Below are 15,632 nucleotides of genomic sequence, written 5' to 3' on the forward strand. Positions count from 1 at the left end.
AAGGACAATGGAAACAGATCTATATTAAAAGTGGATAAAAATGGTCAATTTACTCCATGCCTGTAGCTACTTTTCAAAGCCATTCAAGTAACACAACATCTACATCTAAATCAAATTTCAGAAAGAATGGTTTGTGATATGAACTTTGACCATTGTGTCCCAGACACCAAATGCGAAATAAAATACGTAGTAGAAGATATTGCCTCAATACTAGTCAATTATTCTCACTCGGATAAAGCATGTACCAACATTAAATGATAAAGAAAAGCATTAACTAGGTAAGTACAAAAGGCAGAGCATTTGCATTAAGAAAGACAGTGACAAAGCCATTGTAAAAGACTCCACACCTCTCCAAACTTTAGAGCAATAATACAAGACATCATCAATTTATCCCCTCAAAATTTTTTAAACAATACGAGTTCTCTAGCAGACAACTCACAAACCCGAAAAAGAGAAGGAAAATGTCAAAAAAAGTAATCATATAGCAGAGAAGCCTCCTAAAGGTGCAGCATATATTTCTCTGTTGGTCAGAAACTTCTATACATGTACATGTTTTTTCGAAGTCAAATTCTCAAAACCATCCAAAATTTCGAAGCTCCATCCGTTGCTCCTTTATCTAACCGCCTCGGTATTTTTCAGTAACCCCCAAGAAAATGGGTGATGCACCAAGCTTGGTCAAGCATGGATTCTCAGGATTTTTAGGAGGCTCTCCGTAAGTACCAAAAAGGTCTTTTTCCGTCAACCACCCCTAAATATTTGTTACTAAAATTTGAGGTGGATGTAATTTACAAATTTTTTGGTACACTCTATAGGTTAGTGCCAACAAGGAGGAAATGTCACTCACTCTGAATCCTTTCCGGAGCCTGAAGAATCTCCACTGTAAGATTCCTCCCCATTGGTCAGGTTTGTTGAGCTTTCTTGATTGTTTTCCTCACTGGTACTGGCTCTATTCTTGACGGGTCTAGGTCGAACATTAACACCCATGGGAAAGGGCACCTGCAGAGAGAAAAAGACTGTATAAAATACTTTTTTTCTTTTGCTGCTGCTGCTTCATGCTATAAGTATCATTGCTATTGCTGTTGTTCGGTATTAGTGTCCTCTCTGTCCTTCTGGACTAGACTATCTCATAGCAATATAAGATAGGACAACAATCAAAAGTACCACGAAATGTCATGGGCACAAAACCAACATTTTGCCTACACAGAAGATATCTTAAATATGAAGTTCCACCATCTCGGCAGGCTTATTGTGCAAGTTTCCGGACTTCATCTTATGTTCAAGAAGCTCCAAAAGATTTTAAAACAAAAATAAATAGGGCACGCATTTTGCGCATGAAGAGATGCTCTTACCTGATCACCCGCATTGGGACCCTCTGTGTGAAAAAGGATAGGCCGGCATCTCTTATCCTCATTCATCAGGCTTGAATTTTGGAAATGGGCAATCAGAGCAGATTTTCCCTGTATCCGAGCATATGCTAGTGACGCCACCTTTTCGCTATTGAACTTTTCCCATTTTTTTCCATTGAATGACTGCCAAAAGTTTGTTTTCTTCTGTATTAGCTTAGTGGTGATAAATTACAAACTATAACAGATATCAGAATAAGAGTCATAACATTAACCCAGAAAAGAAATGGTATCATCATATAGCATATTTAAAAAAAAAAATTAAAAACAAAAAAAAACAAAAAAAAGAAAACCTGATAGAACGGGACAATCAGGGAAGGATCTGTCATGTTGATGAAAGCGTAACCAACATTGCATTTGTTCTGCAACAAAAGGTAAGTCCAAGTAATTATTACATTTACAGAGGCCAAGCTAAAGAAACACATTGAGTTGTCCCCACTCTACAACATAGAATTTTTTTATTTTAATTATAAAAAATAAAAAAAAAAGCAGCACTTGCCTTGAAATCAATGGGCAAGTAAACAAAATCATAAGTTCCTCGATGGCGTTCATCAATTGCAGCCAAAAGCATCTTTGAAGTATACCTACAATCACCACCATTGTAAAAGACAAACAATTAGTACCTAGCAATGACTAAAACCCATTCAGTAAATGATCTGAAATATTTCTCCTAACCATGCAAAGATTACAAAGATAAGAACAAGGCTATCTCCTAAAATTAGTTTTAACATAAATGAAAATCAATACTTCCACAGTTCCGCCCATCACTAGAGGAGCTAATCAGCCTGATTTGGATGGTTTAACACCGTGAATCTGATGGTTCCAATTTGGATTTCAGCTAAGAACGCGTCTCACCAACTTTATAGTCCCGACTTGATAAAAGATACATATTTTAAATTATGCATTAGACCATAGTTGTCAGTGACCATAGGTGAGTTAGGTTGTAGCAATGTCTAAAGATATACTTAATATATATGTCATATATTAAACAAGTCAAATAATTACAGCTAGTTGCCAATGTGTGTTGTATAGAATGCTCAATATAGAGTAGTTGTATCATTATAATCAATCAGCCATTTGTTATAGAATTCTAAGCAAACAACAATGCATACACCTTGATTAAGAAAATTAATTATCTCAGGGATTAATTAAACAAGTAGCCAAGTAAAAACAAAACAAGAGGAAAGAAACAAAATACAAATTTTCAAGATCAAGAATGAACTCATGCATATACCGAAATGATACAGAAGGGTTTGTTTGTAATTGCACGTCCAAGTGCCAAAAAACAACATGACAGTGTCTAGCCTAGGCGAACTATCACAAATAAACTTATAACTTGAGTAAATATTTGCATCAAGACAACCGTGAAATTATAATCTATTTCCCTTTTACATATTAGCTTGATATTGCAGAATGAAAGAGCACTAGTGAATTTCAATGATAAGAATTTTGTGTTCAAGAAGTAGAATATATGGTCATAGAGCTGTAAGGAATTACTACATACTTGTTAGGAATGTTCTTTATCATAAGCGTTGTCCGGTTGTCTTCCCCTCGCATTATGCGGTCAATGTCAAGTTCAAACTGTTTCTTGTTGTCAGCCTGATTGGAGCTGCCTTCATTTCTGCGGCTTCTACCACGCTCATTTGGAGAATCAAACAAATTCATCATCGGAACCATTTGTCCTCTACCAGGAAGTATTGGACACCTCTGATGATGGAAGTGCAACCCAACATTTTTGGAGGGAATGGGCAGGTCCATACAGCTTCCACCAACACGAGGAAAAATGTTATGTGAAACAAATTCCAAAGGATGTGGTGAGTTACCAGAAATTCTGATATTCCCAAGAGAACCTGGGTGAAAACCAGAAGCATCAGGGGATTCCCCTCCATAGGCATGTCGCCTGTCCCAGATAGAAGCATTAATAGATGGTGCCGATCCAACATGGGGGTTATTCATGTGTAAAAGTGTGTTCGGCATATGAGATGGTGCTCTGGGAAGTGCATGCAATCGTGGAGAAGGATGAGTAGTACAGACTCCATTGACGAATGATGGTGAGTTCGGCCACATCATGCTTTGTGGTTGAGGATGATGTGAATTACTCCACATGTAATGATGTCCAGGAAGGAGACTGCTCCCATTTCCAGAGGGACCAAAAACTGTGAAAGATAGCAAAAGAAAGTAAAATAAAAATATCAGGGAATAGATCAACTTAAATAAACCCCACCGTGACATGAGTCAACTTTCGAATTCTCTTTTCTTCTATTTTTTTCTATATAGTGTTTTGAAAAACTTCCTAGTATTGATACCATGTTACTTTACCAGTCACTCAAAAGAAATGAGAGTTGATGCACTTAAAAACAATGGAAACTTGCAATCCATTAGACTTACTTCCTTCATTCAGTTCAATTGAGTGCCCATTTGAACTTGTTCCGCAGAACTGCCTGTTCTCTATTCTATCCAAGGACCTGACACTAATATTTGCAGCCATGCCCGGAGAATTGCACGGAGCACCAGCAGTTAGACCATCATGATACTCTGGGAGTGAATGAGGATGAAAATTTGGCATATCATGAAAATCAAATTTTAGTTGGCCATGCGAGTGGCCAGACTCAGTGAAACTGGACTGGTTGCCTACTGATTCAAGTCTCACTGGAGAGGGTAAGCTGTTCGGAACACTGGATGAGATTCCCTGGTTGAATGTATTTTCCGGGAATGGACTAATAGGGGATTGAATTGCAGAATGTGCACCCAAATTTGTTCCATTGTCCATACTTGAAGATGTAATTACTGCCTGTGAAACTGGTCCTGTAAATGATTATTGTGAGAACAGAAACATGTTCCGAGTACAAATGGGACAAAAGGGATATTAAAGTATATCTCACTGGCAGTAATCATACCAGAAAATGGTGTCATCAAATTATTAGGAGGACTACTCCGCTGCAGATATGTACCAGATTCATCTTGCTCCATCTCCGGAGGAAAAGCTGGCATCAAACTGCAAAAAAGTAAAATATATATATAAAGGTTAACACAAAGGAAACAAAAGTAAATCAGCATCAATTAAAATGACCTATTTATATTCAAAATTAAAACAGAATAATATGGAGTGCAGCTTCAGTAAAGTTAAATATACAAACAAGAAGTAAAGATCAAAGGACAAGAAATGTCAAATAGTGAACAGAGTCGTAACCTGTGCAGATAATGTTACCCGAAAGAAAATTCTAAAAGAAAAAAAGTAAAGATGTGAAAGGAAAATTATATGGAGGCAGCCTCCATCATGCTTTGTGATCAATATATATCTATATAAATGTGAAAGGAAGATTATATAGAAAGGCTATTAAAATCATCTATGCTGCATGACACCGAATGTTATGCAGCACCAAAATATACACACACATATTAATCATATGATCATAGCCAGAAGATATATTCTACGGTAGATCTGTGGTAAAAAAAGAAAGGATAAAATTAATAACGAGTAAATTTATAAGATGGTAGAAGTAGCAACAATTGAAAATAGAACGAGAGAAAGCTGACTAAGATGGTTTGGCAATGCAGCTAACACAAGTAACATACTAGTGAGGAGAGTGACCTGGCCCACGTTAAAGGGGATCCCAGGGGAAGGAAGAAGATAAGAGATGGTGGGGGACACATGTTAGGTTATGTTCTAATTGAAGTTGTGACCATCAAATCGAATGATGAAATAAGATCCATATAGCTAACCCAAATAGTTGGACAAGGCTTCATTGAATTAATAATTAATAATCACATATCAACAACATGCTAAAGTTAAAGGAATGAATATAATACACACACACATAAAAGAAAAAACCACAGGTGTCGTGCTTCCATCTTAAATTGGTTATATATGTTTCTTCCCAAATCCCAGCACCAAGCAAGAAAAATTAAAAATAAAAATCTGCCCCCCGCATAATTTAGTTTCCATTATGAGCTGGTATCAAAAGAAGCACCAAGCAAGAAAATGGACCAGAAAGAAGAAAAAGAAGAACAATTGTTGAGGTTAGACTATACTACCGTCTAGCACCACCAGGACGACTTGGTTCAAGTTTAATCCGCTTCCCTGCGATATCACTCCTGTTCAATGCACGAAGAGCGGCTTCTGCAGCTCTAATATCATAAAACTCAATGAACTTGTTATGATCTCTGTGTGGAGTCCCTCGGATCTGCACTCCAGAAACAAGCATTAGTCATGTCAATGACATGCCAGTTGAACTTTAAAGCACAACACGGGAAAGCAAACAAGTTCACCTCCTTAATCTCGCCATAGACACCAAAAATTTGATGGAGTTCCTCATTTGAAACAGAAGATTCCAGGTTAAAAACCACAAGAGTGCCTTGGTTGACATCTTTATCTGAAGGGTTGTCCTAATGAAATATAAACACCAGGGCAAGGGGTCAACAACACAATTTTTGTGCCAATGAAAATGCAATGGAGATACGCCAACTCATATGCATAAATTTCCAATGATTGCAATGACAGCAACAATGACCAGTGTGTGGCAAAGTAAGAAACACAAAATCTAATGTACAAATTGGCAAGAATGAATATAGTTGAAACATACCTTGGGAATTGAGTAATGTATGTCAAGCTTTCTACGTCTCAATGGTTTGTTCTGAAGTACTCTCATCGCATTTCGGGCTGCTCTAATATCATAATAGGAAATCATAACAAAGCCCCTATGTTTGCAAGCTGTATAAAGAGTGCGGATATCTCCATATTGCTGCACATTCAAGATACAACAATAAAATTTCGACATCCAAGACAAATTATTCGAGTTACAAAGATGCATGGAAATCAAACTAAAGCACTGCAAGGAAGAGAAGATTGTCACACCTCAAAAAGGGCCCGTAGCTCAGAATCTTCAACATTGCTATTTATATTTCGCACAAATAGTGTTCTAGATGGATGTTCCCCGTAAGGATGTTCCCCAGCAATTGAACTACTAGATCCCCCCAGCTGACTAGTAGAATTTCCTCCAGAAAGTTCAGAGCTTCTTGGTCCTGGAGATGAGCTATCTTCTCCTAAGTCCATCCCTCCAATACTATTAAAAATGTCTAAATCTTCTATATCATCTCCACTGCTAGGTTGGGCATTATAGTCAAACCCCTTAGTCACTCCAGAAAGCAAATCATCGTCACTAGGGAGGAGATCTCCAATAGTTTGGGCTTCAATTTCCTCAAGGGATTCAAGAGGTTCATCTTCCTCATAGTGGGGGACAGCAGTTCCAACAGAATGGCCATATAGAACATTATTTGATGATAATCTTACTGCACCACAGAAACCAACATTGAAACAACAGGAACAGATATGTCAGTGAATCAACATAATATTGCATTTAGCTTAAGATAACAAGTCACAAACTGATTCCACACAACCATGCATTTAGTTGTAGGACAAATATTTAACAGTCAAGCATATTAGCTTGCACCAGTATGCAAATTTTGAACAGGAATGATCATTTATTGGATCTGGAGAGTGTGTGCGTGCACGCACGAGATAGAGAGAGAGAGAGAGAAGGGGAGTGCTTACATTTTCTGCTAAATAACTCGGACAATGAACTGGAGAAGAGACCATTTTCATACTGAGAACCCATGAAATTGATTTTGTCCCTCTCCATAAAATAAGATGCTGGCTCCGAATTCAGATTAGATATTGATCCCGGATCACGATCAAAAGGTCTCTGCAAAGGACGAATGGCTGTTCGCTCTGCTCCAACTGAATGCTTCTCTAAGCTAACATTAACTTTTTGGTTCCTGCTTAGGAAAGGTTCAGGAGGTTCAAAGCACTTCGACGTCTGAAAATCCATTGGAAACCGTTTCTCCAGGGGTGACGAAGCAATTGAACTGCCGCCTTCTGTTCGTAATGTTCCATCCACTTTTATGCCTGAATAAAGGTAGCACTCATATATTATAACATTACTTCAAGAAATAATTGGGAAAGCCAATAAGTTAAATCAGCAAAACTAATGCATGTGCATTAATTGTGCAGGAACACAAAATTAATTCAAGAATATTCCAGCATTTGGCCCTTTTATATGCAGGAATTTATTGAGGACTCATCTGGCATACTTTCCATTTTACTTGGACATCTGCATCATATTCCAGACTATGAGAGTCTTTTACAAGAAGACAGGTCAAATGAATTATTTCAACATTCAAAAAAAGGGATCCAAAAGAGGATACCCCAAAAAAGGCCACTATGATAGTTTAACAGTAAAAGAACTGGCCAAGTCATCTACTCAATAATCCCAAATATTGCAGATATGTTGATCACAAAGGATGGATCCTCTGAATTCAACTGGGTGCCTTTTAGGCATGCATTGTTCTGGATTGCGACTTTTTTTTTTTTTTGGAGGTAACTAAGGTTTCAATTAGCAAGCCTCAAGGCCAACAAACTACAAAAATACAATGGGCATATCCAGGGCACTAAAAACAATATCAGTGTATCCCCATTTCCTCCATTCACGTAAGAAAGATGATTGGGAAGTCAGTGTCAGGGTATTACTGTACCTTCCAGTCATTTTGAATTGTGTTCTGAGGGGGTTTGACTCCAACCAATTTCAGGTTAACTGGTAACCATTTGTTGTTTTGCAACTTCATATCTTCATAGTATTTAATCCTTATTATCATAGCTTGTAAAAGCAGTCATGTGAGAAGCCACATGCCTGATATTTGCAATTCCATTATGGCTTTGTTTACCCACTAAGGATCAATTTGCTACTGAATGTAGAAAAGAGATATTTATTTGTATAATACGATAGGAAATATCTGACAAGAATGCAGATATAAAATTTCTTTTTAGTAAGACCACATTTACACCAAATAAGAGCAACATATTATAGAGTGAACAAAAAGGGCACATTTCTTTTCAGTGTCGATTTTGTTGAATTTGATGAGATACACCGGTTTTCAGATAATTCTGCTTCAAGTCCAGCTGGGACAGTTAAAGAACCAAATACAGTTGAATTCAGCCCAACAGACTGAACCAATTTGGATTATTTAACACCAATATGCTAGTCAACATTGATCTCAGGGTCAAATTCCCATATTATCCCTAGGACCCTTCTAATAAAAGCATCATCAAATTGGTAGGCCTAACTCCAACATGGCTATACTAAATAAGATACTTCTAACTGGCCTAGTAGGCAAGGTATCCCGTTGACCTCTCAGGCTTAGTGTATAGGCTCAAGTCCCTTTGTTGCCTGGCAGAAGAAAAATATTAAGGGAAAAGATATATATTGATAATCTCTATAGCATTGACACAAAATAAGTTAGGGAACTGCCAATCTAGACATAAAGGGGCAATCTGACATCAAGACTCCAAAGTGTTGTACAACAAAATCTGATTATTTTCATTAGACATGCATACATGGATGCACAAAAGCATTAAAGCCATCATAAACCTATCATAAATATGCACTTTGTCCATGCCTACATAAAATATTTTGACAGAATTACGGAAATTGTTTTATTTTGTTTAATTTTTGCTCTTACATTTTTAAGCAATTCATATATAATGAAGCCTTTCATTCTTGTTGATGAAGTCAAGAAGATAAGTATATTTCAAGAAATACATGTCTAACAAGATAAATTTTATTTAAAGAATCAAAATCAACTAAATCTCACCACCTTTCTCCACTCATTTCGTCTCTTGGTGTTGACAACAATATGTTTGTGCAACGCACATGCACCTTTCAAGTTTCACTTTAAATAATATAACACTTTCCATAAGTCCTACTTTTCAAATTTGTCAATTTCATCATTCTGTTTTTGTGTAGGATGTAGAATCTAAAACTCCTACTAATAACAACAAGAAAATCAGCCTGTTCTCCCATTCGAACTAAAGCAAATTGTGAGTTACACTCATAATAAAATTAACTTGGAATTCAGAAGAAATCCCTTTTTTAGGAGACTGATGCATGCCAAAAGGCCAACCTCTCAAGCACTATATGTACCAATTAAAATCAATGCCAACTTGCATATGATGTCACCATGGTAATCAGCTGATTCATCTATAAAGGTTTGAATTTGCATCCATATAGGTATATGCTTCAAAAGTAAGAAAAAAGATGCTTCCAAAGATATTAAAAAAAGGATTTGGAACCTTGCTACTCATCCCATTTATTTTCAATTCACACCTCAACGTCCAAACTTGATGCTTCCAGAAATTTAGTCATGTATAATTGTTTTATAATCATACTTCTAAAATAATTCGAAGCTTCTTCAGTTAGGAATGGTGACTAATATAAATAAATGAGCTAATCATTACCAAAAAAGTGCAATAAGCAATGATTAATGGACTAAAAAATCTTTATCAACCAAGTACACTTTGACTAATATAGCATCATTTGCATTTATAAATTCACAGGTCACATTTACTTCTAGATTGAAATGCTTTCAAGTTCTTAAATTCTGTCACGTTATTCATTAATACTTCTGCTGTCCTTCCTATATAGTTCTCGTAGCAATTTTCTAAATGCTTCTCAAATGCATTTTGATCAGTAACAACTTCTTAATACTTGTTTTCATGCCTCTACTTTGCGTGTCTGCCTCTCATGATCCATTGTTGCGTTACTAACTGTTGTCATAACTGCTACATCTTACTTCATATGGCAACTGATTTGTTAGATACTAGAAGACAGTGCCAAACTACTCTTCCACTAGGACCTACATGCCATCACTGTGTCAGGAAAGAAATAATGTGGGTGCATCATTACTTGTGGGCAAAGTATTGGTGATAATGGCAAAAGTACCAATATATTGAAACCCTCTTCATGCTATAATTTATTAATGTTGTAAGCTTGAAATAATTCAGCCCACATCTTAAAATTTACCAAGTTCAGATCCAAGAAATTGCAACTGCTTGAGTACAAATGAAAACAGGCCATCAGGATAAAAAAGTAACCTCCAAAAGTCCAAATCGGGAAGCATGACACAGGCAATAAACAACAGAAGAAAGAAACAGAGAGAGACAGCAGTGGTGTAATATGGAGAAAAGAAACTTAGATATTCCACCATGCACATCTATAATTAGATAAGATAAGCCTATTGTACTGTAATTATAGACATTTCAGGAGTGTAAAGTTGTAAAAATTTGTCCACTAATCATAACTAATAGGATCAATTATAAAATTTGATCATGTAGTCAGCAAGGTATTTTCATTCATCCTATGGCAGGAATTTCTTCATACTTTAAATGTTTATATGCCATACCTTTAAATAAAATCTAGATTAATAATGGTCAATCTCCCATTGTGTATCTAGGCTCAGGAGAACGTACACCAGGATGTTTATGATAAAAAAACTTTCAAAAAGGATACTCATTAGGGAAAGGGAAAAACAAAAAAGGGGACTTTCAAAGGAACGAGTCATGGAATCTATACTTCTTTTTTAATTAATAACTAAAACTGTACTTCAAATAACATTTTCAGACATAACAATGTCAAACATGCCTTAGTTTGCAACTACTAAAATGGTGATTGAAAATCTCCCCAAAGGTCATGTTTTAAGTCTCTTAGAATCCATCCAACTGTCCATGCTCCAAGGTCAATAAAAATCATATTAAATGCTTGGTTGTTAAAAATGATCTGGATAGTAGAATCTTACGATCCCACAATCCCAAATTGTAAAATCGATCCCGATTGCATGAAAAATTGCTGGGAAGTACGATCACAGTAGGATCAGTAGAATCAGAAGTAGAATCGAGAATCAAATAGGATTGCACGATCCTACTAAATTGTGTTGTTTTGTTCATCTTCTAAATTTATTTGGGTTACAACCCTTTTTGGGCAAAGAATTTTAATGATTTTAAATATAACTCTTTAGCCTAATTAAATTTTTTAAAAAAAAAAAGAGACCCAACTTCAAAGGTAGAGACGATCTAGCTCTGGATTTTAAAGGCGTGGCTCAAAACTTCAAAAGTTTCTTCTATTTGCTTTATTCTTCTTAATTTCTCTTTTCTTCTTTCCTTTTCAGAATAAGAAACAGAAAGAACTCATTTTTCCTGCCTATTCTTTGCCCATTATGAAACAAAAACAAAGAGAGATTTTGTTCTACTCCCGCAGTTCTTTCTATCTCTGTTTTGTTCTTTTTCTGAACCAAAAAGTAATCTTTCAACTAAATTGCTAAAACAATTAGGCAACTAATTTGTACTTTTCTCTCTGTATCTCTATTCCCCTTTTCTATTTATTTAGTCTTTACTTTAATTTCTTCTGCAAAATTCTGCTTGACTGTTATGTTGATGCTTTTGTATATAGAGGAAATCAAGAAATTGATTTTAAGTGTTTGCCATGCGTATTAGTATCTTTTAATGTTAATTGATTTTGCTAGAATGTTGATTTTAGGTGTTGGTTGTTTATCTTACATTGACAATATTTTGATTTAGAAAGTTACTTTTAAGTTATTGTTTTAATAGTTTGATAGAATCTTTCAATCCTCAATCTGATCCTACGATTTCGATCCTATGGACCCCTCATCAACCGTACATTGAATCTCAATCCTGACAACCTTAATTAAATGTTACAAGAATGTACACCAAATAAATATGGGCCATCTAATTGGACAACTAATAATGTCGATTCTACATTACAGATTTTCTACATGCAAAACAAGATTGACTTCCAAATTAGAGACTTATAATGATACAGAGCAGACCAAAAGAAAACACAGAATCCTGTTTAGGGCAGTAACTATCCTGACTAGTCCAGAGCGATGATAAGGCCAAAAGTGAACATAAAACTAACTTCAAACAGGTAAATACCATGTGCTGCAAAATGCTAGAAGAAAGAACAAACAAATACAAATACAACTACAGAAACAGCTTTGACTTGCTGAACATTGTAAGAATTTCATAAGCTTTCATTTAATCACAATTATGTTTTAGGTCACTAAAACGACAACGCCTATATTGTTGAAATATATTACTACTTACCATAGTGGTCAGGCATGTTATCCGGCTTCCAAAAGCCAACCTTTCTCTGCCAAATGTAAAGATAAAAAATAAATAAATAAATAAATTTAATGACACTGGAAAGAACATTCATGATTAAGAAAATATATGACAGAGAACAAAAAAAATTCCAAAAAGCCTCAAGTTTGAAGTATCAGATTACATTAATCTCTAAATAAATGAAAATTTGTTAAATCCATATGAATTACTCAATCAGAATATAATGATCAATATAGAGGCAATCAGTACCTCGTTAGGAAAACACACTTCCTCAGAGAAGAATGATGATGAAGACAACCCCTTTAGGTCCATTATTTCAGATGGCATAATGATACCTTAACTAAAAAAAAGGACACTGAAACTTGAAAACAGTTCCACCTCCAGCTTCTACTACTGCATGAACACCAATTCTAAATACAATTAGAAGGAAAAAAAATTCTGAAAAACAAAATCTACATGGGAAGTACATGAAATTATTTAGTACTATATAGAAATTAAATATTTGAACACCCAACCATTGCTGTCAAGAAATATATTTTACAACAAAGAATAAAAACCACTTTTATAAAACCAAGGATTAGTAACACAGACGCATTTAAGACCTCAAATGTTATTTTCATACAATTTGGCGGAGAGAAGAACACTAAATAATCAAAAAATAATTAAATTATCCTTTCAATTATGGTAAGGCCTCCACAGATGTCAATAGAAATAGATCTCAGATAAGAATTTAAGACAAAATTAGCAGTTAAATTACTTACCAAAAAAAAAAAAAAGCAATTACTAATTTGAAATAAACAAATTGATTATTGCAAAATTTTGAAGATATATTTTTTCCAAAATTCACTACCTAAATGAATTCTTCATTTCGGTCAAACTAAAAAGCGAAAGAAATAAATTTTAATAACCGGAAAAAAAAAAAAAAAAAGAAGCCTGTAACTCTAATCGCACAAAAAGGCCCGAAATGGAAAAAGGAAACAACTTTAAACTTCAAACCCAATCGATCAAAGATCGAAGCTTTAAAATCACCAAAAAAAATCAAATGCAGCGATAATTCAACAACAACAAAAATAAAATAAAATACTTACCATTTAAATTATGAACGCCAGCTTTGAAGACTCGAAAATCAGAGCGCTATAGTGAGAACGGATTTATGAGAGAGAGAGATGGGGAGAGATAAACGAAAGAAGCACAGAGAACAATTTAAACAAAAAACAGAGAAATTGAAATTGAAATCGAAATAGAATGGATTATTGCACAAGGCAAGGGAAATTGAAGAAGAGATCTAGGTATCTGTGGCGTGCAAGAACCTCCAAGCGTTTGATACCTTGCAATCACTCTCTTCTTTTTTCCCTACATTGCACGTTATCCACATGTATTCTCTCATTTCATTTTCTCTCTCTAGAATTCATATCTTTTCTCTCTCACACACAAGAAACCGCTTGTCTATTCCCCTAACCTGGCCGGAAAATTCAGAGCTTCCGGCCTTAATTCATGGAGTCCCCGGCGAGCGACGGCGGTTTGATCCCAGGCGAGATTCCGAGCCCTCGCCCGCTGGCTCCTCCAAGAGAGAGAAAAAAAAAATTAGAGAGAAAGATAAGAGGAGAGAGAAAGAGATCCGCTCCCTTTCAACGGACAAAGAGAGAAAAAATAGTGTCTGTAGAGAACCAGACCCGCTCCTACAAACACGAGGCCTCCGACGAGTTAGATCATGAGAGAGAAAACACGAACACAAAGCAAGAGAGATAGATGGTCGCCGTTAACTGCTTAACGGCGTTACGTCCAGATTAGTTGCGTGGTCTCAGTGCAGACAAAAGTAAAGTTTTCGTGACAAGGAAAGTGTAAACTATGTGTGCGTTTCTACGTGAGTTTGGATTGTCAACCAGGTGATCGACAGAATATGAGTAACTAAAATCGTTTACTGGTTGATGTTGCGAGCTTACTGTAGGAACGTTCGCATGGAATTATTCTTCTTGATTTTTTTATTTTTCTACTTGATATCTGGTTGAGCTCCAACCTTTATATTTGTAGTATTATTTTGGATATGAAATGATAGGTATGAAGTTGGATAGATATATTATTGAATGATTGTAATCGTTACTATTTCTTTTTACGTAATAAGGGAATGGTTTAGGTACGTAACAACTAAACTAAGTCTAAGCCAGATTGTAGTTAATTGGTGGGTATGTGATATATGGCATGTGTTACTAAGTTGGGTTTTAATTCTTTTTAGGTAAAAAAGCATAAAAACCTGAAGTATCAACAATAGACCCTTTAACTATGAAAATGAATAAATTAGTATCACAACTATCAAAATCGTACAAATTACCTCCCTCTGGCAACTTTCCGACCCACAACTACAGCATGTGATCTGCCATTTTTTTATAATACCAAAATTGTCCTTTAATACGACTATTGTAGCCTTTTGCTTATAAATGAATCCATTTGTTCATTTTTACTTCATCCATCCTATAATCGACGCCACCTCTCTAAAAGCACCAAACACTCCAGCAAAGTTGAAGAACTTAAGGTCAGATATATACGTGTGTGTGTGTGTGTGTATTTTGTATTTTATATATATATACACTAGAAAATGAACACGTGCAATGTATGTAAATAAAAATCTATATTGAATAAATAATTGTATTTTATGTATTATTTTATCTCAAAATAAAATAAAATTGACTTTAATTTTGAATCTTCCAAACCAAAAAATGAAAGAAGAAAATATTTTTCATCACGGAATATTGACTAACTAATAATATATTTTTATCACAATGACTCCTTTTAGTAGAAAAATCATTTTTAATTGGTATTTAATTTTTTTTGGTTGATTTTTTACAAAATGGTGATGCGACTTTTTCTAATTTCTCCTTTGTTGCTATTTATGTTAATCATGTTATTTACTTCATAATTATTTATTGAATATGCTGGACAACTGTTATTTTACTATTTTATTCAATATGTGTGTCCTTTGTAAAAGGTTGTGTCATTTACATGAACGTTCGTGTCCTTCAATAATTGATGTGTTGTTTCGGATTAAACATATTAATAACAATAATGTAAATTCAAAATTCTTTAATTATTTTTTTATTAACTTATTTAAGTTAATATTTAATTAATAAAATTGTATACAAATAGAAAATAATTTAATTAGAATTAATTTAGATTAACGGAATAGATGTTAATTCAAATTAATTTTTTGAGTGATAATTATTAAAATAAAGAATTTAAAAAAGTCATATAACTATTAATATGAT

General features: G+C 34.9%; 1 protein-coding gene across 1 annotated transcript; it reads right to left on the reverse strand.

Moving 5' to 3' along the window:
• Positions 1-279: 279 nt before the first annotated feature.
• LOC132303332 (protein MEI2-like 4) lies at positions 280-14,362 on the reverse strand. Its single transcript, XM_059800548.1, has 15 exons — positions 13,461-14,362; positions 12,622-12,765; positions 12,355-12,400; positions 6,955-7,308; positions 6,259-6,692; positions 5,987-6,145; positions 5,673-5,789; positions 5,439-5,587; positions 4,301-4,398; positions 3,792-4,208; positions 2,908-3,559; positions 1,903-1,987; positions 1,697-1,765; positions 1,350-1,529; positions 280-996 (listed from the first exon to the last, which is right to left on the reverse strand). Exons 2-15 carry the CDS (start codon positions 12,697-12,699, stop codon positions 841-843), a joined length of 2,994 nt encoding a protein of 997 aa, XP_059656531.1. The 5' UTR covers positions 12,700-12,765; positions 13,461-14,362; the 3' UTR covers positions 280-840.
• Positions 14,363-15,632: the final 1,270 nt, after the last annotated feature.

This window comes from Cornus florida, unplaced genomic scaffold, assembly GCF_030987335.1.
Source record: "Cornus florida cultivar Cherokee Brave unplaced genomic scaffold, ASM3098733v1 CherokeeBrave_3.0.0_Hap2_Chr04, whole genome shotgun sequence".
Classification (NCBI taxonomy): Eukaryota; Viridiplantae; Streptophyta; class Magnoliopsida; order Cornales; family Cornaceae; genus Cornus; species Cornus florida.

Bases quoted from the DNA above. Each gene is read 5' to 3' on its own strand.
- LOC132303332 (XM_059800548.1), bottom strand. From the start codon at position 12,699: ATGCCATCTGAAATAATGGACCTAAAGGGGTTGTCTTCATCATCATTC. The intron at 7,309-12,354 runs GTAAGTAGTAAT...ACCTTTATTCAG, and splicing joins TAACATGCCTGACCACTATG to GCATAAAAGTGGATGGAACA. The intron at 3,560-3,791 runs GTAAGTCTAATG...TATCTTTCACAG, and splicing joins AATTGAACTGAATGAAGGAA to TTTTTGGTCCCTCTGGAAAT.